At 37.5% G+C, this 16582-nt stretch overlaps 1 protein-coding gene across 3 annotated transcripts in view; it reads right to left on the reverse strand.

The window, feature by feature from the left end:
• Positions 1–16582, reverse strand: part of SLC10A7 (solute carrier family 10 member 7) — a 248175-nt gene that overhangs the window by 34586 nt on the left and 197007 nt on the right. For all 3 annotated transcript variants that reach the window (XM_079154172.1, XM_079154171.1, XM_079154170.1), the window contains 3 exons: positions 13876–13959; positions 2213–2378; positions 1220–1271 (listed from right to left, as the gene is read on the reverse strand). In XM_079154172.1, coding sequence (XP_079010298.1) covers positions 1220–1271; positions 2213–2378; positions 13876–13959 — 302 coding nt within the window. The remainder of the gene's footprint in view (positions 1–1219; positions 1272–2212; positions 2379–13875; positions 13960–16582) is intronic.

A 16582-nucleotide genomic window follows, 5' to 3' on the forward strand; every position in this document is an offset into this window, starting at 1 on the left:
TAGGAACATGAGAAATGAACTTGGACATGATGGCCAATTTGGATGTGGGGAGAGCCTGAACAAGAAATGGAAGTGAGAAAGCATGGGGTTCTTCCAGGGAACAGCAAAGATTTTCACTTCAACATAAAGCTTAGGGAGCACGGACGCTTGGCAATTCATGACACTGGCAATTAGACTGGAGGGTCTTACACTTAAAAAATGAACATCATTCTGCAGGCACTGACTAGCCATAGAAGTCAAGAGAGTGATTAGCACAACTCTGAGTCATTGGGAGTAGTATAAAAAGTATAAGAAAATGTGTACCTAGAAATGGAGCTACCAGTAAGATAAGCATTGGAACAGATTAGAAAGAAAAGAGGCATCAAGAGTTGGAGTGACAGCATTTCTTTTCCTTGTGTAAAGTTTCATTGCGTCCATTAGCATTGAAAACATTTTTCATCTTAGTTTTTAACTTCATAAATAGTATGTCAAGTTGTTGTATTAGGGCTTTTTTTCACTTACTATTTTCCCAAAGCTCATCTGTATCACTGCACTTCACCATGATTGCTATAGATTATTGCATTGTATTTAACTGTAACACAGTTCAGTTTTGGACTGCACTGTTTATTGGTATTGGTGTTATGCCAGAGTGCATGCAATTAAGAGTACTTGGCTAAGAACTTAATAATATGTATCTTCTTTAAAATAAATAAATAAATAAATAAATGAGAGCCTGAGGAAGAGAAGTAAATTTGGGAGCAGGATCACGACATTTACAAAAGAAATTTCGTGAAGGATTCCAGTCTGAGTAACTCTGAGGATAATAGTTCCACAACAAGTAAGTGAAGAAATAAGAGGAAATTTGGTGGGAAAAGGTTAATTGCATTTTGAATATGTGGAGTGTTGTTAAGACGTTCAGGGGAAGACATCTAATTGGTAGGGAACACAATAGCACCAAAACTCAGGAACAACACTGGAATGGCAGGTCTAGACTTGAAATCATCAACATGAAGCCCACGGATCAGGCCAGAGAGTGGAGGTTGTACAAGCACTCGATGTGGATAGATGGGGCTGGGTCCAGGACAGATCCTTTGACAAAGTCTACAACTCAAGGGTGGCAGAGTGAGAAACCATGGTCAGGAGACAGGAGGAAAACTAGGAGTGTACAGTGGCACAGCTGCCAAAGAAGAGCATCCTCCTTCCTTAGGAGACTAACAACAAGAGATACCAAATCACTTACCTTGTTGAAAAGACGAAGGTTAAAAGCATGAAACTCAGCTGAATAGAAACTACTGAAGACAAAGGAGAAAAAAGATTCAATATAAATTAGCAATATAAAAGCAGTATCTGTAGTACATGCATTTTATCTGAAAAGGAACTCAAACAGAAAAACAAGAGAAGAAAGCAAACAAATATACATTACTAAATTGATAGAATCATTCTAATGACTAGCACTTAACCTGCTCTTACTGACAATATCCCCAGACACAGCTATGACATCCTCTACTTAGGGAAAATCTAAATCCCTCTTTGATTTAAAATTTGATCTGTTCAGTTTAGAAAAAAATGGTTTATACTGTATGTATGTATAGCAAATAACACAAATGTGGTACCATATAATATATACTTTGGAATAATTCATCTTGATTTTTAAGAATAGATTATTTGATATTACAATATAATAACAAGTTATCTTTTGTGTTAGTATAAATAGAACAAAAGATTGTTTTATGAGACGTAGAAGTTGCTGGCATTTTGTAGTCCACTGCTCTAGAATGAAACATTGATTTGGGTATATTTCATTAGCAAATAATGATGCAGATATTTACATGTTAACCACATAGAGAAATTATTATACATATAATAGTATATATTATAAATCCTGCTTTTAAATCAAAATAAGGGATCTGTTCAAACTTGTAATAAATGAAATTGGTGACAAAATGTTCAATCTAATATTTTAATTTAAAAGACATTAAGGCTTTTTTCATCTAATATTGACTATTATAAATCAGTGAAAGTGATGCACAGGACATAAAAAGCAAAGGAGATTAAGATCCTAAGTGCATAACTGATGTCTTTCCAAAGACTGAATACAAATGATAAAGTCACTGAGCAAACATAAACTAAGTATTCACTTCTAATCAAATCAACACCAGAGATGACTTCAGAGAACACAGATGGCTTCACATTGCTACCGAGGGTAACCAGGGCACCCTGTCTTCCAACTTACTTATGAACAGAATGAGAACAAGGCTGAACTTATCCAGGTCAATGTGTGGGTTCGAGAACGTGTCACAGAACGTGGTGTAGATGATCATGAGGAGCACACTGCTGCTGATGGCACCAAAGGGAGGCTTCTTTCTTTCAAGCCAATCCTTGATGTATCTTCGGACAATCTGAAACACAGAGATCAACAGGTTGCCTCTTTTCGGAGATGTAGGGAGTTGAATTGGGCATCACAAAATGATTCTGACAGCAGAAAGACATAAAGGAAAGGGAATAATTTGGATGATGGCCACAGTGGATTTCAAAGCTTCCCTGCCATGCCACTCTTCTTCTGGGGAATTTAACATTTGTAGTGCAACTTCCACTGGGTGTCCATAATGAGAGTATATTTTCAACTGCATTCAAATCCATCCTTAATCATGCCAAATGCTCTTTGCTAGCTGTCACTGAGACATGCCCATTAAGCCTCCCCAAAGTTTATCTCCTCTGCCGATCCTAATGGATGTGTGTAATTATCACAGTCCCCTTTGCCTCAACAGACAATTCCAAGTGCAACTTTGGGAATCTTAAAAATCTGACATCTTCAAGAATTTCAAGAAGGTAGATAATCGAAAGTGATCCATGGAACATATTAATATTTAAAACGCTAGCAATGCACCAGAAGTTTTTAATTAAATTATAACTCATGCTTGAAAAGCAAAAGTGCATGTGTTGTGGGAGTTTAAATAATTCAAACTCTGAATATCTAGAGTTTTTGTGAATCCAAAGACAAATGCCATTTGCATGCTTTTGGAATTCCAAAATTAACACTTAAAAATGAATAAACCTGTCCTAGGTTTCCTACAAAAGGTTTAGTGAAATATAAAGTTATAGAGCAATCCTTTCTCATTTTAAAATCAAATCAGATATATAAAATCAGGACAGTCTGAATACTGATGATAACGTTTGTTTGGACACAGAAGTGAACAACTCTACTTAAAACCCTGCTTGGCTTTTGAAAGAAGCTATGCTAGCCCTATCAGAAGGACGATAGTGGAGACATATTAAGTTTTGACTCACTCATTATCCTGCATAATTGAACATGAGATTTCACAACAGGCTGAGTTACTGTGGATCCATTAGCAATAATGAGGTCAGGGAACTTCTCCTGATAAGGCTGATGGGGTTTTGACATTATCTACTCTGTCACCAAAAGGGCTTAATTCACAATGGAGCATATCCGTACAGATGCTTAAGAACAAAATAGGGTACCCCTCCACCCTGATTCAGTTTCATTTTCTGCCGTTTTAGGTACCTGTGGTCAACTGCTATCTGAAAATGTTTAAGTGAAAAATTCCAGAAATAAACAATTCATAAATTTCAAATACATTTTATTATAGTGTATTATTAACAATTGTTTTATTTCATTATTGTTGTTGCTGATATTCTTAATGTGACTGATAAATCAAGTTTTATCATATATATATATATATATATATATATGTATAGGAAAGAGTTTATGTAAGTTTTGGACTCTCCACAATTTTAGACATCTCCTGGGGGTCTTAGAATATGTCCCCTGAGGATAAGAGAGGACTACTGTACTCTCATTAGAATTTCAAACAAATGGCTGTTGGATCTGTTCAGGACTCACTAAGTGTAAGAATAATGTAAGTAAGTTGGGTATGGTTGTACACACCTGTAATCCCAGCTACTAGAGAGGCTGAGACAGGCAGGAGGATCACAAATTTGAGACCAGCCTTGGCAACTTAACAAGACCCTATCTCAAGATAAAAAAGTAAAAAGGGCTGGGGGTATAGCTCAATAATTGAGAGCCCCTGGGTTCAATCCCCAGTGTGGGGGAGCGGGAAGCGAAAATATAGGAAGTCTTGGCAGGAAGCAGATCAGTTGGTATAAGGTACAGGAACAAAACATCAAGGTTGGGTGGGTTGGGAACGAAGGGGGAAAGAGTGTTATATACAGAGAGCAGTTAATTATTTTCTTAAAATATGGATCTTATAATTGAAGTTATAGTGAATTTATAAAATATTATGATGGGGAGATAGAAGTGATCCTAACTATAGTGTTTCATCTGTTCATTTCTTTCTTTAAAATTAAAAATGCAGAAAAGTAAACAGAAAGAAGAGCAGTTCTGTTGCACAGTATGATGCACTGATGTATTAGAACATAAATTTCGGATAGCAGTGCTGGGGTGTAATAGTTTGCTCAGATGGCCCAAGGTTCAAATATGTCACCACGTGTCCATAAGAGGAGGCTACCAAGGGAACTTCAATTCATAATCTATTGTGTTTGGTAGCAGAAAGCCAAATGTAACACTACTTGGCTCCTTTTGGAAATAAAATAAATGGAAAATACATGGAATCACTGAAATCTATGCTGTCCTTCAATCTTATTTTAATATGCAATGGTTAAACGTGCATACATTCTAGGTACACACCTGTAATCCCAGCTGCTCTGTGGCTGAAGGCAGAAGGATCACAAGTTGGAGGCCAGTCTGGGCAACTTAGGCCCTGCCTCAAATGAAATGAAATGAAATAAAATAAAAGGTTGGGGAGGTAGTTCAGTGGTAGAATGCTCATGTGTGAGGCCCTTGGTTCAATCCCCAGTACCAAAACAAAACAAAATAAAACAGCAAAAACAAAAACAAACAGACAAAAAAACACACTTAAGTTCTCTCTACAACAGGCCATAATGCATGATCCCAATTTCAAAAAGACTCCCTCCCAATATCATGGCCCCAAGAGGACCAAAAAAAAAAAAAAAAAAAAAAAAAAAAAAAAAAAAAATATATATATATATATATATATATATATATATATATGAATGAGGAATAACTTAAAAGTCAAAGCCATTTTAAAACCAAGACAAATATCTAATCATAAATCAACTTTATGAGAAGTAATTTGATTTAATAAACTTGATAGTCTTTTTCTTCATTACAAAATTCTCAGAGTCTCACAGTAGAACAGAACTCTTTTGATAAGACAAGAAACAAAGGTCCTGAGCCCAGAATCCTCCTGGCCAAAATGCCTCTCTTTAAACTCCCCTGGGTAAATGACGGATACTTGTTCTTCAAAAAGAAAATAACTGTACAGACTCACAAGTGAAATAGTAACCCTTGAGGAAACCACATTTTCTTTCACCATTTTTAGTCTTTTTATATTTATCTGTGTTTCTGAAGTAAACCATTTTATATCTTCCAGGCTCCATTGAGGGTTTCCATCTTCCTCTAAAATTAAACTCACAAAGCAGCTGCTTCCGCATTTGTGTAGCTAGAAAAATGTTAACAGGTTTCATAAACAAGACTGGGTTGAGTAGTGTTGACATGCCTCAGAGATGTGCTTTGGCTACCAACTCCAGGAAACCTCATCTTTTTGTAGTTCGGCAACTTACACTTTTGACACAATCCTTCTCCATTTGTCAAGAATTCATGTCATTTAAAATACTCCAAACTTCTCTGCCTTATAGAAATTTTTAATAACCTCACAGGTAACAAGACTTTGCTGAGTAGCCTAACACAACTGGACACTGACACCCCAGAATTCTCTCTTGGGAAAAAGAACAGAGCAAGAGGAGGTGAGAAAGGCCTTCTGGGGAGGTGGCCAGCTGCATCTTTTCTTAGAATCTCTACTAATTCATTTGTCCTCATGGCTCAGAGAAACTTAGGCATTAAAAGTTAAGTGACACATCCTCACTAACTTATTTGCTCTTCTCTGTGGAGAAAGAAAGAAAACAAACAAAAAACAAAAAACAAACTCTTCCACAGGAAGCTTTTTATTTTATTGTCTCAACTTCAATATTTTTATTTGCTTTATTTTAAGCTAATTAGCAGAAACCATTAAAGGAATACTTAAATTTGACTCTGCACTTCTAATAAGCTGAGTTACCTAGCAATTACTATATGACTTCTGAGTTGGAAACCTTTAAAAATGATATGTCTTATGTGAAGAATGTTCAGACACCAAGGTAACTGTGAAGTATTATATTCATCATTTTAGTTTTCTTAATTTTTTTGGTTAAGGTATTGCCTTGCTTTTTCTTTCTACTTGGTCTTTACATTTATAAATTGATTTTTGAGTGAAGATATATGATAGATAATTTTTCATAGTAAGCCTGAATTTTAAAATTTATTTTTCTTCAGGGTGGCTTTAGATTCTTCAATTTTATCCTCGATTACACTGAATCCATATATTTTCATATAAAGTGTTTTGTCTCTTCATTAACATCTTGTTGTCAGAGATGAAATCAAATCCAACTTATATAACACTGTTCTTTAAAAACAAGCCTTATTAAATATTGATTAGATTCAAAATCATATTAATATACTCTGCAAAGTATAGATAATAATAAATGGGTACAATAAACTCCCATTATCTACTTCACTTTTTGAAAATTCTCTCCTAGTACTTCTCCATTTCATTCTTAGGAGAAAGACTGTGCAAATATTATCCTGCTTGTTTACAGCTGCAAACAGAGGCATAGAAAGTCTAAACAATTTGCATAAAATGTTCAACAGAAAGTCAGGTGGAAGAGTATGGATATGACCTCTATTTTTGGAAGGAACCACTGCATAGGGGTCAAGGTACAGATTCTGGATCCAGGATGTGTCTGACCTTAAATCTTGGATCCACTCCCTACTTTGTGATCTTAGGTGAATTCCTTAACTCCCCTGTGTCTAATCTGCAAAATGGATAATGCATGTAATAATAGTTGTGATGATTAAATAATTAAGTGAATATATAATGCTTTAGAAGCAGAGCCTATAGATGGTAAATGATCCCCATTTTAATTTCCTGGTTTTAGTTTGGTGACGTTTCTATCAATGTTTACCAGTATATAGCTCACTGAATAAAGTTACAGCTACTTTTCCCTCAAGCAATTCATATAAAGCATTAGAAACAAGTCAAATCTAATATTTCACAAGTGTAAAATTGCACTAGCATTAAAAACACCAACTTCAGCTTTGGTTGAAGCTAATTTAATATGAAAGTCAACCTCAAACTGTGAAACTAATCACTGAGGGAAAGACCAGAGAATGCACGATTGATAATGTATAGATAAGCTTTATTATTATTAATTTAAAGGGGGGAAAGTGGGCTTTATTTTGCTGCTTAGAAAACTATCCAAGGTGACAGAAAATAATGCAAGGTGGTGGAAATTCTGTATCATTAACATTTATTCATAAATTGCTTTTACACATAATGCATAAAATAAGTATCTGTCACAAGCACTTAGATGTATCAAAAGGATGTGTCAGAAGAGGAAAGAAAATGCTTCAATGGCACAACATTTATTTTGTTCTAGAACTGAGAGAAGCAGCAATCTTTTAACCATCTATGTGAAGAACACTCATCTCACAGTCCCAGTACTTTTGGGCTGGAAGACACAACTCTGTTTGTTCTATAGATTGATAAGCGAGGCCTAGAAATCATGTGTGCAGTTGGAGAGGATGAAGACCAAACCGCACCTCAAATCCCACTGAAGTCAGCCTGTGAGTACTTCAACCCAAAGAGAGTATTGTACACGGAGAACAGGGAAGACAGAATCCCCTTCTCAGAAATACAAACCAAAAGTTGAATGATAAGGTTTTATTAGTAGTAAAAGATCAAAGAAATGTATTCAGCCTACACACTGGTCTTTTCCTTTACCTTTCAGCTCCCATTAATGACAGAATATCATTTTAAAATATGCATGTAGCAACATATGGGAATCTTAATTTTCATTCTTAGGCAGCCCTCATTACAACTGAGAAACGAGCCTTTGTCACCTGGAATCTGTTTGCTCTGGCCTAGTATGTATAAGTGGTTTTGACAAGGTCCTCCAAGGTCATATTGCAGTTTAGGCAAATCAATAGATTAAAAATATAGAGCTGGACTAGAAGACAAGGTTCCTGTTCTCACGAACCTTACATTCTGATTGGAGAGATAAATAAAAAGTAAAACAATAAACAAACGGGAAGCAGATAATGAAATACACTAAGCAGGAGTTAAACTGGGTGACGGGATCATTTCTGGTGGCAATGCGGCAGCCACTGCAGGAGAGGGGAGGAGGTGGGAGGAGGCAGATGTGTCACACAGAGTGAGTGGCAGTTCCTAAGGGAGGAATGAGGCTGGGGTGTTTGAGAAAGAGAAGCAAAGTCAGTGGCACCCAAGGGCCAAAGGGTAGGTTGGGAGAGTGTAGGGCAAGCAAAAGGTAGAGGATAGGGTACGACCATCCTTCTAAAGAGTAGAAATTGAAACCTGATAAAGAAGTAGAGTAGAATTTCTAGGAGGAGTTACTTGGCATTTAAATTTTTGAATTTGGGATCATGAATTTAAAACAAAGTGGGACTGATGCGTATTGCTTTCTTAGAAGCAGAGCGCTGCTGCTCTGGTGGAAGCACATACTGGGCCTTCGTGAAGTAAGTAAGACAGAGAGACGCAAGGGGACTAATGCGGTGGAGAGTTTAGCCAAGAAGTGAGGCTAATGACCGACCATGGCATCTGAGCAGCTCAGCTGCATCGCTGGCATGGCAGAGTGGGGTTACCCAGGGCTGGCCTTTCTGAGCAGTAAAGAGGGAAAAGATGAGGGTTTGAGACGATAAGTAAAGGAGTGATTCTAGTGATAGAATCTAAACTGGGTAAAAAGGGGAAGTCATGAGGATGGGGGCTGATAAGGCCAACTGATGGGGGAGGGGCCTTGATGAGGTTGGAGAACTACTGAGTACCTGAGATTACAAGGTAAGGAGGTGGTACCCACGAAGTGAGCTCTTGGAATTGATCAAGATCAAACAGGCCTGCTGTTAAGTCCTAAAGCACTTCCACGCACATTCGAAAAAAGGAACGCCTTTTTTAATATACTGTATTTTCTTCTGCCATAAAATTCTAGTAATAGAATTTGTGCATACAAATCCCTGATGCCTATAGGGAGAATACATTTCTCTGAAAGGCAGCATCATGTACACATTACAATCCATACAAATGTGGGCCAACACCTTGTGAAGTTATGATCACAGCTGAGGTGGCTGAGGTGTCTCTGCCTGTCCTGGAAACCACTACTGGCAGGGATGCTCATCTTTCCCTATGGTACTCAAGTACCTGGGAATCATTCTCCATGGAACAGTGCTCACGTAACAGGATGTACCCATATATGTGGCCACGTCCTTTATGTTAATGAATCTGTGGGCCAGTAATAGCACCGTTCACTCAAAGACCAAAAGAAAGAGATTATGCTGAAAATGTGGTCTTTCTTTTACCTAGAATTTGGAATAATCTATCTTTCCATGAACTGATACCCTAAAAAATTACATACACCTGGCCTTTTGTATCCATGGATTCTGCATCTGAAGCTTCAACCAGCCCTGGATTGAAAATATTTGAAGAAAACCCTGCCTCTGTACTGAACCCATATAGACTTTTTCCCTTGTCATTACTCTCTAAACAACAAAGTAAAACAACTATTTACAATGTATTAGGTATTATGAGTAATCTAGAGATGATTTAAATGACACAGGAGGATGTGCATAGGTTTTATGCAAATACAATGCCATTTTATGGGCAGAAGTTGAACATCTGTTGATTTTGGTATGTGCAGGGACTCTAGAACAAATGCCCTGCAGATCCTGAGAGACACCTATACTTAAGATTTTTTTCCCCTCTTCAGATCTGATTCTTAGGTGATTGCTAGGAAAGACAAATCATTGTTATTGAGTAGTCACTATATACAGACCTAAAAATATAATCCTAAACAAATGGAAACCTAGGAAAATGACTGCTGGGGCTTCCTGGGGGTAAATCAAAGTTTTCTCCTGTCAATCTTTTTATACAGCTTACACTCTTTTTACACAGCTACTATTGAATATGCTACTAAATATATCTATAAATAATAAACTATGGAGACCACCCTTCAGGATGAAATAACAGATTGAGTAAATAAAGACATATTGCGTGTCTACTACAAGCAAGGAAATAGAAAAAATAAGAAGATACGGTCTCTGTTTTAGGAAGTTCACAGATAAAATTATAAAGTCTCCTGATAACTATTAAGAATCAAGTACCAGGGGAGATCTAGAATTCAGTCCTGAACAGGCAAGTCGGAGCAGGTGGGCTTCACGTCAGAGGGGAGATCTACACTGTTTTCAGGAATGATGGGGAGTTTTTTGGCAGAAAAGATGGGAACAAGACGATAAAGGCACAGGTGGGGAAGGGAAGTTCAGTCAAGGGAGTGATGAACACACAGTGTGCCAAAACAGGCCCTGGAGCGGTGGTGGTGGGAGGCAGCACTGGAGAAGCAGGTTGGGGCCAAGCTGTGAAGGGCTTCGAGGGTCAGGCGAGGATTGACCATGGGGACCCACGGGAGGTTTTGAGGAGAGGAATGACATGATCTGATTCATTTTCTAGGATTACCCTGAGACAGGACGGACACTGTGGGGAGAGACTCACAGCAGAGAGACTGGTTCAGGAAGTGCAAGCTAAGACGAGATGGTGAAGATGCCATCTTCCCTGCAGTATGAATGGGGTCTCAGGTGCCATATGTGAAAGATTTCTGAATGGCAGCATGTGGCAACTGCCTGGATGTAAGGGAGAAAGGAGGCAAGAAGAGGGAGGAGGCAAGGCTGATGGAGGTTTCTAGATGTGGAGATGAATTGGTGATGGCTAATTCCTAAGACTATAGTACATAGGGGGAAGGGGTAGGTGCAAGCATATAGGTTTCCTTATTGAAAAACACCATCAAAGTATTTCATCACTTAAAAAAACCTTACCTGTTCCACTTTTTGACTGTCTCTATTACTTTATAACTTATGGAATAATTTACTACTGGGCAAGCGAAGGATGAGCAATCTAACAACTCATTCTCTATGGATATTTTTTAATTACATAAATTACAAAACCCCATACATAAATAATTGACTAATTTAGATTTTTTTGTCCATATGTTTCGAGTCATGCATTTACTTATTAATAGGACTATTTCCAAGATCCACTAAGAGAGGAATTATGAGCTCCAAGTTATTATGTGGAATTATTTTCAGAACCCCCAAAACAAGTACGGATTTAATCTAATGCTATCTGTAGCTTAAACTGTGTAGAGATGAGAATGGATAGATTCAGTTATGCCTCTGGAAGCAAAGCATGCCCCTTATTGATCACAGAACTCTCACTATTCTTTTACTCTTTCAACGCAACTTTATTGGGTACCTATGGTCTGGGAATGTAATGGTGGACAAAGTAAATGTATTTCCTGTACTCATGAAGCTTATAATCTAGTGGGGGAGACAATTAACAAGCAGACAAAGGATAAATATACATTGTGAGAAAGGCCAAGAAAAAAATAAGACAAGGTGCTGCAAAGAATAACCAGGGAAGCTGGGTGCAGAGGCACACACCTGTAATCCCAGTGACTTAGGAGGCCAAGACAGGAGGATCCCAAGTTCAAAGTCAGCCTCAGTAACTTAGGCCCTAAGCAACTTAGTGAGACCCTGTCTGAAAAATTAAAAAATATAAAAAAGGGCTGGGGATGTGGCTCAGTGGTAAAGTGCCTCTGGGTTCAATCCCTCCAACCATCCAACTGACCAAACAAACAAACAAACAAAAGAATAACCAGAGAAACATTTCAGGTGGTTCTAAGATCTGAATTACAGTTAAATGAGTGATAAGCTGGAGTGGGAGGGGGAGCACAAAGACAGTTTTTTTTTTGTTGTTTTTTTTTGTTTTTGTATTTAGGATTTAACCCAGGGGGGGCTTTACCTCTGAGCTGCACTCCCAGTCCTTTTTATTTTTCGTTTTGAGACGGTATCTCACTAAGTTGTTTAGGGCTTCACTAAATTGCTGAGATTGGCCTTGAATTTGTGATCCTCCTGTCTCAGCCTCCCAAGTTGCTAGGATTACAGGGATGCACCACCACACCTGGCACAAAGACATTTTAAACAAAGAACATTCAGGCACGGTGGAATACATCTGTAATCCCAGGTATCCAGGAGGCTGAGACAGGAGGATCATAAGTTCAAGGCCAGCCTGGGAAACCTGGTGAGACCCTGTCTCAAAATAAAAATAAAAGGGCTAGGGATGCAGCTCAGTGGTAGAGTACCCTGTGTTCAACCCCTAGTTCTGCAAAACAAACAAACAAACAAACAAACAAAAACACCAGAAATAATAAGCAGGATGCGATGAGAAAAGGTCAGGAAAGCTAGCAATAGGAAACATGGCAAAATTTGGAGAGGTAGGCAGGAGATACAATATTTATTCAGAATCCCCATTATATGATCAGCACTGTGGAGAATATATTTGTTTTTATGTATCACTTCAGCAAATGGTATTCTTTAAAACTTCCTCAAGCTAAATTTGGCCCCCCTAAGTATAACATTAATTTTTTTTTTAAAGTGCCTGTGTAGTGGATGCTGTGGTGCTCCATCCAGAACCATCTCTTCAGGAATGAGGTACTTAATCCCACCAGGCCCTGGGGGCAGGGAGTCTGGCTTGGATGAAGGTCCTCAGCACAGGCCTCAGGTGGGTGGGAGGAAAGCCAGCTTCAAACGACTGGTCAGACAGAGTGTAAAGACCAGGTGCTCTTGCCTTAAGGTACTGCAACTCTGAGGGGTCATCCTAGCTCCAGAACTTACCAAGGAACCTATGCAGGCCTTGATAGGAAGATATTAGCCCATCTACTTTTTTCACTCCCCAAAAGGTATTTACTCCCCAGGAAACTTCCTGCATAGAAACCTGTCTCTGTTTATTGCCTAGATACTCTGACCAAAGACAGCATGTAAACACACACACACACACACACACACACATGCACACACACACACTTGCGTGCCAGTGCTCTCTCTCTATATATATTTTTAATAAAACATACATTTATATATATATATAAAATATAAATAATTTTATAGGCAATATTCCAAAGAGTTGCATCTTGCTTATTATTTGCAGGCTATTTGATGATGGTAATGGTGATGATGTGATGATGACGATGACAACGCCGACGACGATGGAAACCACAGACACTCCTGTGTCAGGCTCCATTCTGTGTCAGGAACTTTAAGTGCATGCCTGTTTCATTTAATCCTCACAACAATACTTTAAGACAGGTACTATTATCATAATATTGAATGAATTATGAACCTGGAGCAAGGGAGATGAAATCACTGGCCCAAGGTCACACACCAAATGAAAGGCAGAACTGAGTCTAGAACCCAGTCGCTCTTCAGGTCTTGCTCTTAGTCCTCCTGAAGAACTGCTTCCCCGAGGTCCACTCATTCTGACGGTACATTGAATTCTGCTCTCTATTACTGTGGCTTCCTGTGATTTAACACCAACCCAAACCAACAAACAAACCTGTTTTTAAACTTTATGCTTACACTTAAATTAGATGCTTATTAGTAATTTGTTATAAGAAGTTAAAATAGAAGAACTTCTATTAGTCCTATTGAATAAGAATCTGAAAGGAAATTCTAAATAGTCTAAGATCCAATTTTAAGATTCTTTTCAGTAGTTCTTATATTTAGCTAACTGCAAAGATTAATTTAAAAATTAAATGATGAGAATATTGTGGTAGATGAAACCTTGTATTTTTATAGCTGTATATTTTAATTTAGTTGTCTCTTTCCTCTCAATTTCCTTGGCCTTACATAAGAATTCATAACTTGATCCACAAAGAAAATAACAGGTAAAAATTGGGAGACCTTACCTGTCCAATAATGAGAGGAACCACAACAGTCATAAAGAGCTGAGAAAAAATAGATGTAAAAGGCACAGTAGAGGATGAGCCAAGCTGTAAAACCAGGAGATAGGAATTAGGATTACTTTGAATCAATTATCAAATATTACTATTAATTAAATATGGCAATAAATTTCATTTCCACAAATTTCTCTCACATGCACCAAATATTTGGTAGATTTCAACAAGGTAAAGTTTTACTCCAATTTAAAAAATTTACACAAAATAACTGTTAACTATTTTAATACATAATTTTATTAAGATATTATGATTGAGGAAAATGATTTTACTATTGATATGTAATCAATTTATTACTAAATACATATCTTAAAAGTAAAGTCATTCTATGTCCATACTGTCATGTAGCATGACATTTCATGTACAATAAAAATGTACGTCATTTTTATTCAATGGGTTTGCAGATACATAAAAGAAACAAGCATATCTCATTCTCTTATGATGATATTTTTATTTATTTGCAAATGAAAGAACTTCTAACTCTCCTAGTCCTTCAAGTCAAACACAATAAATCTCAGATCCTTTATAATTTATCTTTACACAAGGTCTGGTAAATGGGAAATCCTAACACTTAAGTGATTTTTCAATTAAAAATTTCAATATACCTCTCCTAAGTTTGTATGTTTAATACTGTTCATAACTCCCATTTGTCTTCTTCCTTCATTTTTGGTTCTTTCTTCACAAAATGGCAATCTCAGCTTCATGAAGCTTCCATACCCTATAGTGTAGGAGTGTTGAACTAGGTACCCAGCTGCACACCCACACTAGTCTCAACCACCATGCACTGCTAAGTCTTCCTGCGACCTGGTTCATCTTTTTCAGTACCTCCTTTTGGTTCTCAGATCTCTTGTAAACAACAGCTTACTTCTGTCCTTCTTGAGTCTCTGGAAGCACGTTTCTCCCAAAATCATCAATGGCACTTTCCCTGGCCCTGGGAACTTCAATCTCAATTTCATCTTGACCTAAGTTTAGTTAAGTTTGGAAATATCTTTTGGAAAATCATTCTGTGAAAGGATATTGGAGATGACCAAGGGCACAGAATATCAGATAAAGCAAATCATATATTTAGATGAATAAAGTTAATAGCTCAAAATGGAATGATGTGAGATCAATGTTTTCACTCATTTCTGATTTTTGCATGAATCATTTACCAAAATCTTTTCTCTACCTCGGTGCATTTTATAAAATTCCATCTCCATTCTCAGCCCCAGTCTACAAGACACCGTGACTTAAGGTGTCAAGAATGTGCATCTTTCCCACCAGTGGCTCACACCATTCCTGGTTCCAGAGGTTGAGGCAGGAGGCATTCTAGTTCAAAGCCAGCTTCAGCAATTTAGTGAGGCCATAAGCAACTCAGTGAGACCCTGTCTCTAAATAAAACAAACAAAAAAAAAAGGGCTGGGGATATGGCTCAGTGGTTGAGTGCCCCTGGGTTCAATCTCCAGTACCAAAAAAAAAAAAAAAAAAAAAAAAAAATTGAAATAAAGAAAAACAGATTTTACTACAAATCAAGGCACCAGATGTATAGAAGAACAGATGTTAATGAACAAAGTTTTTAAGTTCAATACCATCCAGTTCAATGCTCTATTTATAAAGCTAACAATGTGTGGAAAGAGGCAATGGAATTCAGAGGTATAGTGTTCATATAAAAATTGAAAATTTCTACCTGGAATCTCACAACTTATCTCCTATATCTCTGGCTCCTCTTTTTACCTCAACTGAAATTTACGTTTTTAAAATTTTTAAATAAATAACCGTATTAAGCTATATTCCTTCTCTAAGTCTGGAGAAATAAAGGAGAACTCATTTTAATTTTGGTTTTTAAAATATTATGTATTTTAAGTCAGGCACAGTGATGCACACCTGTAATCCCAGGTGGCTCAGGAGGCTGAGGCAGGAGGATCATGAGTTCAAAGACAGCCTCAGCAACTTAGCGAGGCTGTAAGCAACTTAGTGAGACCCTGTCTCTAAACAAAATACACAAAAAAACTTGGAATGTGGCTCAGTGGTTAAGCACCCGTGGGTTTAATTCCCAACAATGACAATAATACCAACAATGACAAAAATCATGTTATTTATTTATTTTATTTATTTTTTACTAGTAATGCCTTAGAGTCATACATAATAGTGGGGTTCATTTTGGCATATTTATAAATGTATATAACATAATTTTCTCTACTTTGATTCCTAGTACTTCCTTTTCCCCTCCCCTCCTCCTTCTTCCTGTTCCCCTTCCTCTACTGATCTTCCTTCTGTTTATTTATTTATTTTTAAAATTGGTGCATTATAGTTACATATAAAATTGAAATGACTTGTGATATATTCATACATGCACATAGTGTAATTTGATCAACTTCATTCCTAGTTCTTCCCCTTTCCTTCCCCCTCCTCCCTCTCACTTGGTCCCCTGTTTCTACTCTATGGATCTCCCTTCTGTTATCTGGACATCCCCCATTTTATTCCTTTTTTTCTCTCTAGCTTCCCTGGATGAGAGACAACATTCCACCCTCAACTTTCTGAGTCTGGCTTATTTCACTTAGCACAATGTTCCCCAGTTCCATTCTTTCACCAACAAATGACATATTCCAGTGTTCTTTATGGCTGCGGGCTGAGTAGAACTCCACCGTGTGTGTGTGTGTGTGTGTGTGTGTGTGTGTGT

This window comes from Sciurus vulgaris (assembly GCF_902686455.1).
Source record: "Sciurus vulgaris genome assembly, chromosome: 9".
NCBI lineage: Eukaryota > Metazoa > Chordata > Mammalia > Rodentia > Sciuridae > Sciurus > Sciurus vulgaris.